The sequence below is a fragment of the Mustela putorius genome, unplaced genomic scaffold (assembly GCF_011764305.1).
Source record: "Mustela putorius furo isolate JIRA1106 unplaced genomic scaffold, ASM1176430v1.1 tig00000407_pilon_pilon_pilon, whole genome shotgun sequence".
NCBI lineage: Eukaryota > Metazoa > Chordata > Mammalia > Carnivora > Mustelidae > Mustela > Mustela putorius.
The window spans coordinates 21,661,343-21,675,807 of record NW_025421373.1 but is presented as its reverse complement, the minus strand read 5'-3'; the positions used below and the strand labels follow the sequence as shown (position 1 = coordinate 21,675,807).

Below are 14,465 nucleotides of genomic sequence, written 5' to 3'. Positions count from 1 at the left end.
CCATGACTAGCTGGCACATTTTTTCTTTAGTAGGGACTTGTATTTTCCTAAATTAATTCATTGTCTAACTTTTTTTTTTTTTCCCCTCACATACAGGACCCTGTGGGCACTGAGATCCAACTCACACATGCCTATTTCCTGTAATGGATGAATTTGATGCTAATGTGAGGTATATCATATTTCCATATATACTGTAAATATGCTGCTGTAAATTATGGCCATTCGAACTTTGAAGCCTCTGAAAAATGTATTGTGGTAGCATTACAAACTCAGCAGATGCAGATTTTCTACAGTGTTTCATATGTAATCATGAGTGCTATGTTGTTTGATTATTAGAGGTTTTTTTTTTTCATTTCTGCTTAAGTCATAAATATAATATGGCTGGAAATATTTCCAGATGCTTTTTACTAAAAGTCTGCATTATGAGAGGCGGTGTAATATGAAAATAGATATTCATCTCTCTAATAGGAAGAAAGAAGATGTGTTTAAATGGGGTTAAAAATAGCTGAAGAGTGTCTCTCTGTACATCGAAACCTCAGGTATACATTCAGATATCTTTTTATAACAGATTCTGGTCTGCCCACTTCTTATTTCAACCAGGCTATTCGATTATGTGGCTTGATGACTGCATGGTATGCTTACATAGATGGTTTAGGTTGGTTTTCCTGCAACCCTTGGAGATCAGATCATAGGGCAGCTCCTAAGGAAGATTTTCCCTGAAGGTTTGCTGCATTTTATTTGGCACAATCAAATAGGGTGAAGAAAATAGTCTTCAACAAGGCTTGAATGTTATGAATTGGCATTTGGGGCTGAGCATTAGTCGTCTGTTTCAATAGCTGGAAAACATTGTGGAAAAAAAAATATGTTCCTGGTGCAATCATGGGAGCGGTGCTTCTTTCACCTGAGAACTAGAGGAAAACATTTCAGGTATAGATCAAGGGCACAGCGCTTCCGTGTTTGACGCAGTACAATGCCGTGATGAAAGAGAGCTGTCAAATGTCTTGACAGAGAGTCTAGTGTAATGCGATTCGATCCGCAGAGACATACTGTCACCCCAAACCCGGGAATTCCTTAAGGGCAGAAGGTGTCGCATGCCTAATTCCCAGCACACGGTGGGTATTTGATAAAGAATTGCTGATCACCCAGTCTTTGTTGATATATTACAGATATTTCCAGTGGGTTGGATATACATATATTGGTGTGGATACGTATACCCAACCCCAATTGGGTTGGAAATACATATATTTCCAGGTGGATTCTAGTGTACCTAGCTATGCACAGAGGCCCTGTACGTTTAGCCATAGAACATTTTGTACTTAAAATAGAAGCATCCTAGACTTTGTTACTCACCCAACGCTCTGACTTGGTGCAAAGTCTAAGAACTTTGACACCAATTTCGAGGCCGGTGCCATGTGTTTAATTTTCCTCCGAAAGTTTGTGAGCTTCTTTGTGCAGGGAAAGCAGAGTGGAATTTGGAGAATCTCAATTTTTTTTTGTTGTTGTTGTTGATTTCTGTTAAAAGGCCAAAGGGGGCCGTGTTAATGATGAGAAGTTATGCCATTGTTTTAAGTTTCAAACACTGTGTCGTCAAACTGCATCAGCTGTTAAAGTGAACTTCTTTTTGGATAATTCATATTTTATGATCCCTAACTTTCCCAGCTTTTCAACAGCTACTTATAGTAGCATTGAATTGTAACAGCAGAATACAGTTCAATTAAATGAACGTTAGCCACTCTCCTGGGTGTTACGGAACAATATTGCGGGGTACAAGATGATATTGCTCCCCAGAATCTTCTCTCCGGACCATCCTCTCTGTCAGATTTCCAACCTGATCCCATCAACATATGTTCATTCTCATTCACTCCCCCTCTCTACCCACATTATTAGTAACATGCAAATGTACACACTGTCCACTCATATCCTACCACTCACTACCCAGTCCAGCCTCTGGGCGTTCATAATAAAGGTGATATTTTAGGCTCACATTTACCAAACTGTGACACATAGCTCACTCATAATACATAATGATTTTAGGTGGTATATGAATCTTTTATTATTTCTACATAAATATTGATTTTTGAAGTAACCATATCATGATGCATAATACTAGTTTGGCACTTAGAGTGGAGAAATACAGTTTTATTTTAAACTACATTCATTTAAAATGTAAAAATAAGTTTATTTAAAAAAAGGAAAGTAGAGGCACCTGGGTGGCTCAGTCGTTGGACGTCTGCCTTCAGCTTAGGTCATGGTACCAGGGTCCCAGGATCAAGCCTCGCATTGGGCTCCCTGTTCAGTGGGAAGCCTGCTTCTTCCACTCCCACACTCCCTGCTTGTGTTTCCTCTATCTCTGTGTCTCTTTCTGTCTAATAAATAAATAAAATCTTTAAAAAGAAAGAAAAAGGAAATTAAGTGTGTATAAGGAAAATATTATGTAATTTTAAAATACACATTAGTAACAGGATGTGAAAAAATTTATAAGTTTGCTGTGTCAGTGGGTAGGTTCTAGAAACCAAGGTTCTAGGAAGAATTAGATAGAATAAATTTTATTACTTCAAGAGCAGGAACCAGAAATTCTTTCTTTTTTTTTTTTCCTGGTAAGGAAACACTTTCAGTCTGTGAAGTTCCCACATAAAACGAGAGCCAAAGGGTTAGGGCTCTGGCACAGGAGAGGAATTTTTTGGCTTGCTCTGAAGACGGGAAAATGAGTGAACAGAGGAGGGAGAAGGTTTGAGAAGAAAAGAGATGATGGGGCACTGCTTGGAAAAGCATGCACCATCCAGTGGCAGGTTGCCTGAGAGGGACTCTGAGAGAAGTTAGGTTGGAAATCTTTATTTGTTTGTTTTAAGTGTGTATGGTGTGTGTGCTGACCTCTCCCAGGTTCCCGTTCCTTAGAAAAATTTTCTAGCTTGACTAGGAATGGAGAGTCGATGTTGACTGCGTCTGAGCTATGAACTTAATACACGTGAAGTTTTTTTAAGCAATTTTTCAAGCAGTCCTCGGAGGCCCTTGCCATTATGATGCCCGCTTTACAGGGTGTGGGAACGAAGTCCCCAAGAGCTGAAGTGACCAGCTCAAGACCACGGAACCATGGCGCCTCCACTAGGCGACACATATTTTATGTCTCTGTGTGTGCGTGTTTGAGTGTGTCTTAGTAACAGGGCTGACAGTCATGTCCGGGTGTGTTTGGGAGGGAGAACTCATGTATGAGGACAAACACTCAAAACACACAGGATAACAGAAGAGTGTGCATGCCTGGGAAAACTTCAGAAACCAGAGTAAAAGTTTTAAAAGCCCTTTGGGCTGTAGAATTAAGAGACTCTGGCCAATTTTCCCCAGATATCAAGAGACAGAGAAGTCCTAGTTGACATTTAGGGCTAAATAAAATGTCTAAAGTTTAAGTATTTTCTCAGGCCATTCTGGCCCCTTCATTTTTTGTTTCTTTGGTTCCATTCAGTTGAGTTTGCTAATTAAGCTTGATCCTTGCCACTGGGTATCTATCAGTGTCCTTGGCTGCAGCATCAGAAACTAACCTGCTAACATGTTCAGAGGTAATCTTGCGGAAGCCTCAATGTACAGGGTCAAATATTTAAGGCAAAGATGCTGTGTAGAACCAGTCTTGGAAGTAAACAAGAACTTTGGGAGTACTCATAGAGCTAAGGAATTGGGAAAATGGCCAAGCACAGGAAGAAGTGGTCAGTTCATTTCTGTATCACGGATAACATGCAATCATTCCCTTTTTCTTTTATTTTTTTCCTTTTTTTGAAGTTTACAAATTTTACTTATTTATTTAAATTCAGTTTAGCAAGGTATAGTAGTATATCATTAGTTGTTGATATAATGTTCAGTGATTCATTAGTTGAGTATATCACCCACTGCTGATCACATCACATGCCCTCTTTAATGCCCATCACCCAGTTATCTCATCCCCCCAACCCACGTCCCTTTCTACAACCCTTAGTTTTTCAGGAGTCAAGAGTCTCATATGCTTTGTCTCCCTTTCTGATTTCTTCCTATTCAGTTCCCCCACCCTGCCCATCCCTGTGGTCCTCTGCACTATTATGTTCCACAGATGAATGAAACCATATGATAATTGTGTTTCTCTGATTGACTTATCTCACTTAGCATAATACCCTCCATTTCCATCCATGTCCTTTTTCCATAGGCTACTCAAGAGGAAGAGTCCTGGGAGATGACATTTGATTGGCCGAGCTAAGACATGTGGTCCTTGCTGTCCAGGTTTTATAGGAGGAGGCAGGTACCACTCAGGAAGATGACATGCAGTGGGGAAGAGTTAAGTTCTCCAAAGAAATGGGTGCTTTTTAGGAAGAGGGACTGGAGACTGGGTAGCCAAAATATGACAAACATCTAATCTCATTTGTTTTGTAGCAGTTGGATTTAACTACAGTATTTAAATAACATCGCTCTGTGTATAAATAGAAATAAGTGAGGGTTCTTTCATTTGTTTTATGTACATTAATTAAGCACCTAAAACATGCAGTTCATGGTTGGTGTCAAGTTGAAGAGGACAGTCCATGTAGGATGGATTGACTCACGATGAAAGGTCGGCAGTGAATCAGACCTTGGATAGAGACAAGTGCCTGACAGTCCTCTCCGTTGGTAAATAGTGTCTCACCAACTTACCAGTCAGCAGGCAGCTCTTTCCAGACAATCTGACACTTACCTGTATTGTTTTTTCTTTGTTAGTTTTTTTTGTTTTGGTTTGGTTTTTTTTTTTTTTTTTTTTTTTTTGCTCAGTTTGCTTCTTATTGGGGCCCTGGAGGAGACAGCTTGTGCTGTTCTTGAAGGGTTGAAGAACAGAGACTGGAAACAGTGGCTTTGGTGATTTTGCAGCAAATACTCTTTGTAGGACACCATCGGCCTGCACTTGGCAATGAACCTGCTGGGGCCTTACCACAGGGCTATCCCTAAGCTCATGATAACTACTTAATGACATCCTGAAACAGTTACTGACTTCAGAGATAGCCCATGCTTTGTGCTTTGTTTTGTTTTAACTACCAGTTTCTTTCTCCCCCCTTTTTTCTTACTATGTTCAGTTAGCCACTGTATAGTACATCATTAGTTTTCTATGTAGTGTTCAATGATTCATTACTTGCAAAAACCACCCGGTACTCGTCACAACATGTGCCCTCCTTAATATCCATTACCTGGCTACACTCTCCCCCTCATACCCCTACCCCCAACCACCTAAAACCCTTAGTTTGTTTCCCGGAGTCCAGGGTCTCTCATGGTTCATCTCCCTAACTACCAGATTCTTCCCTCTGACGTGTTTTCCTGGGCTCTGGTATGATTCGTAAAACAATCCAGCCCCCCCACCCCTCGCGCCTGCTTCCTGCTATTTATTACAGTTAAAAAGTTTCTAAGAATTTTTACCTATCAAGTTCTATTTTCAGAAAGTACAGGGTTCAGACAGGAGATAAGTTGACGTAAAGTCCAAATACATACGAAGTTGCTCTTTGGCTGTTTCTTAAGATAAAGACCCCAGACTTCCAGTAGTGAAAAAATTTACTTGATACCTCAATTCTCTTTAGCTCTGGCCTCCTCCTACCCTTGACTGACCTCCTTGTCCCATGGGCTATCTACATTTGCCTGCTGTTTAAGGATTCTGTCCTCCACAGAATAATGGTTGTGCTTTCTCATTCATGTTTCTCATTACCAGCCAAGAAGGCATCTTGCAAGAATGATGAATCCTATAAATGGTAGCATTTTCCTCCTTTTGATAGGGTTTCTAGGAAACTCAGAGCCAAGTTTAAAATTAACCACTGGCAAGTGACAGAAATGCTTCAGGCACTTACTATGGCTGTAGCGTGCCTTTATTTTCCTTTTTGCGGCTCTTTTTGTCGCTTCATCTTGTTCCTTTGCTTCCTGAACAGTATCTTATATTGTTTATTCTTGTTAGTCACTTTAGGGAGGGAAGGAAAGAAGGAAGATAGAAAGGGAGAAAGGAATCTGAAAAGAAACCAGTTTTCCATGTGGGAGGGAGAATATTTCTTTCCTCTCTTTTTGGTAGGGCTTGACACCTCATGCTGGGGAGCCACTAGACATTTCTGAACAGAAGACCAACATGGCAGGCTTTTGTATGAAACCCAGAAAAATCTGAATAAATACTAAAAACTGAATATTTTTTCTTTTTTTTTCTTCAGTATTATGATTTATTTTTTTAAATTTTTTTAAAATTTATTTTCAGCATAACAGTATTCATTATTTTTTCACCACACTCAGTGCTCCATGCAATCCGTGCCCTCTCTAATACCCACCACCTGGTACCCTGAACTCCCACCCCTGCCCCTTCAAAACCCTCAGATTGTTTTTCAGAGTCCATAGTCTCTCATGGTTCACCTCCCCTTCCAATTTCCTCCAACTCCCTTCTCCTCTCTATCTCCCCATGTCCTCCATGATAGTTGTTATGCTCCACAAATAAGTGAAATCATATGATAATTGACTCTCTCTAAAGCTGAATATTTTAACATAAAATACATACTCTTCATATACATGTAGTCACCTGCTATAAACACGTGACATTAATTAAAAACCATAACAAAGGTGAGTGGCTTTTTTTTTTTTAAAGATTTTATTTATTTATTTTACAGACAGATCACAAGTAGGCAGAGAGGCAGGCAAAGAGAGAGAGAGAGAGAATGAGGAGGAAGCAGCTTCCCTTGCTGAGCAGAGAGCGCAATGCAGGGCTCAATCCCAGGATCCTGAGATCATGACCTGAGCTGAAGGCAGAGGCTTTAACCCACTGAGCCACCCAGGCGGCCATGAGTGGCATCTTTGAATTAATTACCCAATTGCTCTGATTCATGGCACAAGGTTGCAATTCCTTTCTTCAAGTGAAGAAATGAAATTAGTTGGAAATCAACATGACTACAAGAATTCATTGAAGTGATTCGATTTTAGCAAAGAGAAAGAGCAATTTTTAAAATAAGGGTCTTGATTTTTGGTTTGATTATGAACACTAGTGACAATACATGGGTTTCACCGAAGTCTGAGGTGAAGTGGGAATTTCTAACGCTAAATATTCTAAAGCTTTAAGATACCTCATAGTGTTTGAAATCCGCTTGTAAGACTTGTCTGCCCTAAAGACTTACCAGTATGTAATTGATTTGGAACCAGAGTTAATTCATGTTTGTATCCTGGCAATTGAAGCTGTGAATATGTGAAACTTTAAGGCAGTGAAATGTTTTGCAGGAAATCTCTCATCAGGCTTTGAAATTGTGGCATGCATTAGCATATAAGGAGAAAGTGAGTGGGTAACCATTTGAAAGGGGTTATTTTTATGTTGCTTTAGAAATGTAAATGGGAATAATACTCAACTTTATTGCTTGACTGATAAAATGGTGATAATTCCGTTAGTCTTTTGATTAGATCAGGACCACAGCAAATATTAACTGGAACTTGCCCTGTGGTGGATATCCCTGTGTGTGCCTCCTGGGGTCATAGGGGACCTCAAGCCAGAGACCTTGGCAAGGATGGAGAGAGGACTAAAGCACAGGGCTCTTGCAGCCTGAGAGCGTGCTTCCCGCAGAGCTAGCCCGCAGTCCTCCCCTGTGCATGTCACACTCCCCTGCTTCCAAATTACAGGCGCCAGGATGATTTCTGCAAGCAGCGCCACAGGATGCCGGGAGAGTGGTGTTTTGGGAAAGGGGATGATGCGGGTTCAAGTCTTGGCTTCCCCATTTACTAGCTGTATGACCTTGAACAGATTATTTAATCTCTCTGAGCCTTTTGTTTGGACATCTGAAAATGTTTTTTTTTTTGTTTTTTCTTGTGAGAATCGGAAGTAAACTGGACCTGATGTAGTATCTTAATGTAGTATCTCATACATGGTCCACATCTAGCAATTGCTAAATGTCTTCAGTCCTCCACAGTAATCATGAGATGTGGGATTTTGATTAGCAGTAGAACGGCTAACCCCTTACTGCAGTTGAGATAGATGTTTCTTGATGGCTTAAATTCAGTATCGATTTAAATGGCTGACCATTAGATTTTTTCATCATTTGTCCCTCATTGGGCCCATTCTCCAGTGAGAAAACTGTGCTTTCTAAAGGTGATGGGAGACCCTCAGTGTCAAGGCTGATCTATCGCCTAATGCCACAGATGCGGTATTAGGGATGTGACCCTGCTCTTTTTATACTTTGTCCAGCACTGTTGTCTCTTCACTCTGCAGCTCCTATGAACTTAGGCACATTCCTGTGTGGGAATTGGAGGATCTAGGATCTAGGATTGTATCTCTTTGACTCTTACTCTTGTGCTCTCATCCTATAGTCAGCTTTTTTTTATATGCAATTAATCCTTTGATTGATGATTTCTGTTTAGAGGAAAACACCTCTGCCTTCTTTCTTTCTGCTTCTGTCAATGTCCAGTCCAGAAAATGGAAGCTATTGTATCTATTTCAAGCAAAGGGAGGTGTAATGCAGGCAATTGGTCCCAAAGCTCCTGAAAGAGTAGGAGGTGGGGGCTGTCCAATCTATGAGCCCCACTCATCCATCTTCAGGAAGCCACAGATCTTCAGGAAGTGCTGTACTGTTACATTTGTTGCTCTGGGAACCACTGGCTACTGCTCTCACTGCTTGAAACACCTCCGGATCCTGGATAGAAATGGTCCTTTTTCCCTCTTGTGATCCACTTGCCCATTCTGAACCTTCCATTTGGAAAGGGGAGAGGAAGTACGGAAAATGTTGTTTCCAGGCTTTTACCTTCTGGCTAAGATGAGTGCCTGAAAGTTGACAATAACAGGTACAGCTTCTTCTTTCTAACGTTGGTTCCTTGGGGAACTTCGAGCTCGGGGACCTGATGCACCGGGCTTCACATCTGTGACCTCACATGTAATGGCATGAACATAAACATGGGGAGTTCGGTGTTTCTGAGTCTCCATCTCCTTGACTGCAGGAAGCTGTCTTTTCCCCAGTTCACCTTGTCCACGTGTTTGGGGTACTTGTCATTACTTTTGAAAGTGAGTGCTGTATGTGGCCTTGAACTTGTTCTTCTTCCCAAGCTGAGCTCTGGCAGCCTCCAGCTGTAGTATTCCACTGGGGCACTCATCTGACTCCTCTCCTGCTGAATGGCCTAGCCCCCGGGACTCAACATCATTACACATGTAAAGGGAGAGGAATGTGCTTTCTGTGTGTTTCTTGATCGGAGTGGGTTCCCTACGAGAACTGCTTGAGGCAGAAGTGTTTCAGAAACCAGCAGTGCGGGGCGCCTGGGTGGCTCAGTGGGTTAAAGCCTCTGCTTTCGGCTCAGGTCATGGTCTCAGGGTCCTGGGATCGAGCCCCGCATCGGGCTTTCTGCTCAGCAGGGAGCCTGCTTCCTCCTCTCTCTCTCTCTGCCTGCCTCTCTGCCTACTTGTGATCTGTCTGTCAAATAAATAAATAAAATCTTTAAAAAAAAATTATTTAAAAAAAAAAAAAAAAGAAACCAGCAGTGCAGCATGTCCACATCTCAGGACGAATCTTCCAGAGGCACACAGAAGGGCTGTGTCCTAATGAACATCCGTACCAACTGTTTCACATTCTTAGAACTGCCACTCATCCGCGTCCTTCTCTCTGGCCTGGTCAACCCTGGCTTATCTGGTTCCTTCTCTTAGGACATCTTGGCATCCCTCACTGCAGCTTGGTACTTTTAGGGTCATCTCAGCTACCCCCCCCCCTTTCTTTAAATCTCAAATTTCAAGAAGATTTTTCTAGAGAGTTTCTCAGAACCTGTGTAAATCAGTAGATGATATACGCAGGGATTGAGGTATTGCCTTAAAAAAAAAAAAGATTTATTTATTTGAGGGAGAGTGCATGAGTGTGCACAAGTGAAGGGAGGGGCAGAGGGAGAGAATCCCAAGCAGATTCTGAGCTGAGTGCAAGCCCCATGCAGGGCTCGATCCCATGACCCATGAGATCATGATCTGAGCTGAAACCAAGAGTTGGACGCTTAGCCAGTTGAGCCACCCAGGCACCCTGAGGTATTGCTTAATTTTACCAAAATATTTATAAGATCTAGTTGATGCATGGCTTCTGTCCAATCAGAATATCCTCAGTGCTTATAATTAATAGGATTGGAGCCCGGTCTGCAGTGGAAGGTCACCTGGATCCCGTCTTTGCGAGGTGGAACTTTTTGTCCCTCTTATTGAGAATTAGCTATTAGGAGATTCAAAAAGCAGATGACTGACCCTGAGAATTATTTGCAGTTTCTTCCAAAAGCTCCTTTCCATTATCTGGATCCTTGCCTGGAGCTTGTAGCTCTAGAATCCTCACGAAAGCACAGTACACAAAAGAAAAAGAAAGGGTTTAAGAGAGGTTAAGTGGTTTTTCCTAAGCCCACACAGCTAACAAGTTATCAACCAGGGACTAAAACCCAAGTTTTACAAAATCATTGTTTTTTTCAAATTATTTTCTAGCTGTCCAAAGACAACAAACTCTTATCTAAAGGGTATATAATTTAGATTAAAATTTGGCTTCACTAAACACGTCTAAATCTGAAGGATGGGTTTAGACAATACTGGGCAAATAGTACAATTTGTTGTTACTTGCTGTCGTGGTCATTTGACAAGAATGGTTTGCTATGGTTTGGATGCTTATACATGACCTATGTGATCGCATTTAATCCTGAGACCACTGTAAGTTCCTTATTGTAATGGACCAAATGTTTGTGTCCCCCCAAAATTCATATGGTGAGATCCTAACCCCCAATGTGATGGTGCTCAGAGGTGGGACCTTTGGAAGGTAATTAGGTCATGAGGGTGGAGACCTTGTGAATGGGATTAGTGCCCTTATAAATGAGGCCCTAGAGAGCGCTCTACTCTCCAGTATGAGAGGATACGGTGAGAAGATGGACAGCTGCACACTAGGAAGTAGGTTCTAACCAGACACCTCATCTCCTGGCCCCTTGATCTTGAACCTCCCAAATTCTAGAACTATGTGAGATGAATGTCAGTTGTTCAAGTCACCCAGTCCATGGTAATTTGTTACAGCAGCCCAAACTAAGATACTTACCGGTAGTGTCCCTGTTATGACATGTGAGGTCACTAAGTCAGAGACAGCTTGTTATTTTGTCTAAAGTCACATTTCTAGGAAGAGGTAAAGCCAGCATTTTCACCCAGGTTTGCCTGATGTCGGAGATCTTCACAGTTTACTCCTACAAAGATCTCTGAGTCATAGTGGGTCTGTTATCAGACATTTTTAGACTTGTATTCTCAAGTTGAAGACCAGGTGGATACATTTGTTTGGCTTGTCCAGGTTTTAAATAATTGACTGACATGCCTTTCCAGAGGGTAGGTACTCCCCCACTTACTAAAGTAACATTGATTCCTATCGTCCAAAAAGAGGCCATTTTGAACTGTTAAGTGACCTTCCCGAGCCAGAGTCTAGCTGGCCAGAGATTTCCATCTGCCTTCTGGGCCCCTGAAGTCTTTTTATTTTATTATTTTAATTTCAAAAACTATGACAAGAACTATCTCCAATTTTAGAGACTATATTATGACACTTAGGACCTGCTGTTTTCTCTCTGGAAATTTGTTTTATTACCATTTAGCAAGTAGGGTTGTGTTGAATTTAAGAACTTTTTCAATTAAGAAACTGGAACAGGTTTCTAAATAAATACCCGTTACGTGATTAACATTTTATCAGTCAGGTAATAATGTTCAGGCAATGTTCTTATTTGCATTTCTAAAGAACTGTAAGAATAATCTTTTTTTTAACCCCCCTTCTTCTCTGCCCACTCACTTGCTCCTTAACTTATAATGGCTTTATTAATTTCAGTGCTTGCAAAAGGTTTTATACAAAGTACTCATCTTGGAATGTTCAATACTATCATACCTTTATGCATTTTGGATATAGACACATATTTGAAATAAGGTCTCACTATCACACTATAACTGACATTTTTAGCCTCACCTTATCTCAAATGTCACCATTGTTCATTATTTATAATTATTGCAGTCTAAACCCTCAAAAGTTGAATTCCAGAGAGAGTATATATGTAGATATATAAAACTAGAAAGTCACTTTTTTTGATATAAAAAAAAAAGAGGACTTCTCAGCATCTGAAAAGTAGCTGGTGAGTTTAAGCTAGCTATGGAAAGTCCAGGAATGGAATCAGCCTGCAGAGAAGAGGGAAAGGTCATGACAAGTATTTGGGGAGGATGCTTCTGGCTGAGTACAGCCTGAGTTCCAGTGGACAACAGGAGTTAGGGTCTCAGGGACTCAGGAAACTCTTATGCTTCTTCAGGGGATGGGGAGAAGGACTAGACCGAAGATTGAGGGAACTGGTGTAGGGAAAGAGGATACGGATTCAAGAGGAAGTTAGGAAGCAGAATTCATGGTAGAAAGCAATCACATCACATGAGAAGGAAGAGGAGGATGTTTTGAAGGTGACCGTGAAGTAGGAGTAGGGTACATGAGGAAATAAGCTTGGCCTGGAGCTGGTGGAGGTGGCGAAAACTGTGAGACATTCTGGTGATAGCTATCGAATAGAAAGTTGGCTGAATTTGCGTGGAGCTCAGTGGGGAAATGTTTTGGGAAGGATTCTGCTCCAAATTGCTGTGGAGTGAATAGAATAGAATAGAATTGAATAGAAATTAACCCCCCACACACCAGGCTCCAATGATCTAGATAAGAGAAAGATGACAGTAGCTCCCGACATTAATATGAGTAAGATTGCCCGCATCTGAAGCTTCCTCCTTCTTTTTTTTTTTTTTGTTTTTGTTTTTAATTTTTTTATTAACATATAATGTATTATTATCCCCAGGGGTACAGGTCTGTGAATCACCAGATTTACAGACTTCACAACACTCACCATAGCACCTACCCTCCCCAATGTCCATAACCCAACCACCCTCTCCCGTCCCCCCTCCTCCTGGCAACTCTCAGTTTGTTTTGTGAGATTAAGAGTCTCTTATGGTTTGGTCTCCCTCCCGATCCCATCTTGTTTCATTTTATTCTTTTCCTACTCCCTAAATCCCCCATGTTGCCTCTCAACTTCCTCATATCAGGGAGATCATATGATAATTGTCTTTCTCTGATCAACTTATTTCACTATGAAGCTTCCTCCTTCTTGACACTTTAGGGATCATCTCATTCTAACTCGCAAGAATCAAGGAAGTTTTGAGTATGCAAGTTAGAACTATGCCCCTTCCGATCTCCTACACTCCCAAAGCTTATGGGAGCAAGCCATCTGTTGTGTCTCTTTAAGTAATGTGAAATCCTGAATTATTTCCTTTGTGATTTCTTTTCTACTTAATGTAATCGTGAGAGTCGGGTTCTGTCTTTTTCATAGTAAATAAATTCTTAATGACTCACGAGTATCATGATGTAAGAAATGCACATTATTTGGGAGTGTATTGAGTTAGTGTGAATTTTAAATAAGCTATGATAATGAAAGGTTTCCATCAATTTAATATTTTAGTGGAGGATTAAGATAAATTCCCTAAAAGTCAATGGTTTGGTTGCTTGTCCTGGGATTGAGCTGAATTTTATCATTGCACCACTGACGAAGTTTTGAAAAGCAAACTCAGTCACCCCCAATGATCCTGAGAATCAGGAAAATGTTGACTTACTTCTGTCTGTAACTTCAAGCATATCATTATTTATGGTTGTGTTATTGATGAGCTAGCGTCCTCTGGTTTGACACCCCTAATGGGCGAGGAAAAGGGCCAGCCAGCCGGTCTCTGTGTTGAGAGATTTTATAGCCTTCTCCGATCAGTTCTCTGGGCAATCAGCCTGAGCTCAGGGTTATGACTTCCTTTACTAGCGAAAGAGGAATTGACTTTCTTGTAATCCAGGAAGCACATTTGTGGGAACAGAATCAGAAAAGAGAGTCCCATCCACTTGAGAAAAAATTTTGCTTTTAATAACCTCACGCTAATTGTTTGCAGGAACACTGAAGCTGCTTATTAAGAGCAGGGAATTTGAAAGGTATTTAAAATATCTCATCGAGTCTAAAAGAGCCTAAGCAGTTAGTCATATATTTTTTTTTAAATCTGTAATTCATATTTGATTAACTGTGACATGCTTCTATCCAATTATGTTGACCTGATGAGGTTTTACTCTGTGGAAAAAAAAAATAACTAGCAACCTTTTTATACCAGCTTAATTTTAGCACTGTTTTATTTAGAATTACATAACCTTGACTCTGCAAGCCTCTCCTACCCTTGCTGTCACTGCTGTGATCAGACTTCACCATGTCTTTTCTGAGTGATTGGCAGCATCGCAAACTCCTCTCTTGGCTGTGGCTGTCCAGCCTCCAATTTGTTTAGCTACCAGATGACTGGCCATCGTTCCGTGGCTTAAGCCCGATCATGCCCATCCCTGTCTTTTCTCAACTTGCTACTTACACTTTCCATCCAAACTCTGTTATCTCCTACTGACCCCCGCCCCCCCAGCTTTCCCTTCCTTCCTTCTACCCTCCCAGAGGTCTGTGTACAAATTGCTGTTATCAGTTATTTGTAAATATCA

General features: G+C 41.0%; 1 protein-coding gene across 3 annotated transcripts in view; it reads left to right on the top strand.

Moving 5' to 3' along the window:
• HTR4 (5-hydroxytryptamine receptor 4) overlaps positions 1–14,465 on the top strand; it is a 178,211-nt gene that overhangs the window by 17,098 nt on the left and 146,648 nt on the right. For all 3 annotated transcript variants that reach the window (XM_045079555.1, XM_045079553.1, XM_045079554.1), the window contains exon 2: positions 97–169. In XM_045079555.1, the coding sequence (XP_044935490.1) occupies positions 144–169 (26 nt within the window). In that variant the 5' untranslated portion in view covers positions 97–143. The remainder of the gene's footprint in view (positions 1–96; positions 170–14,465) is intronic.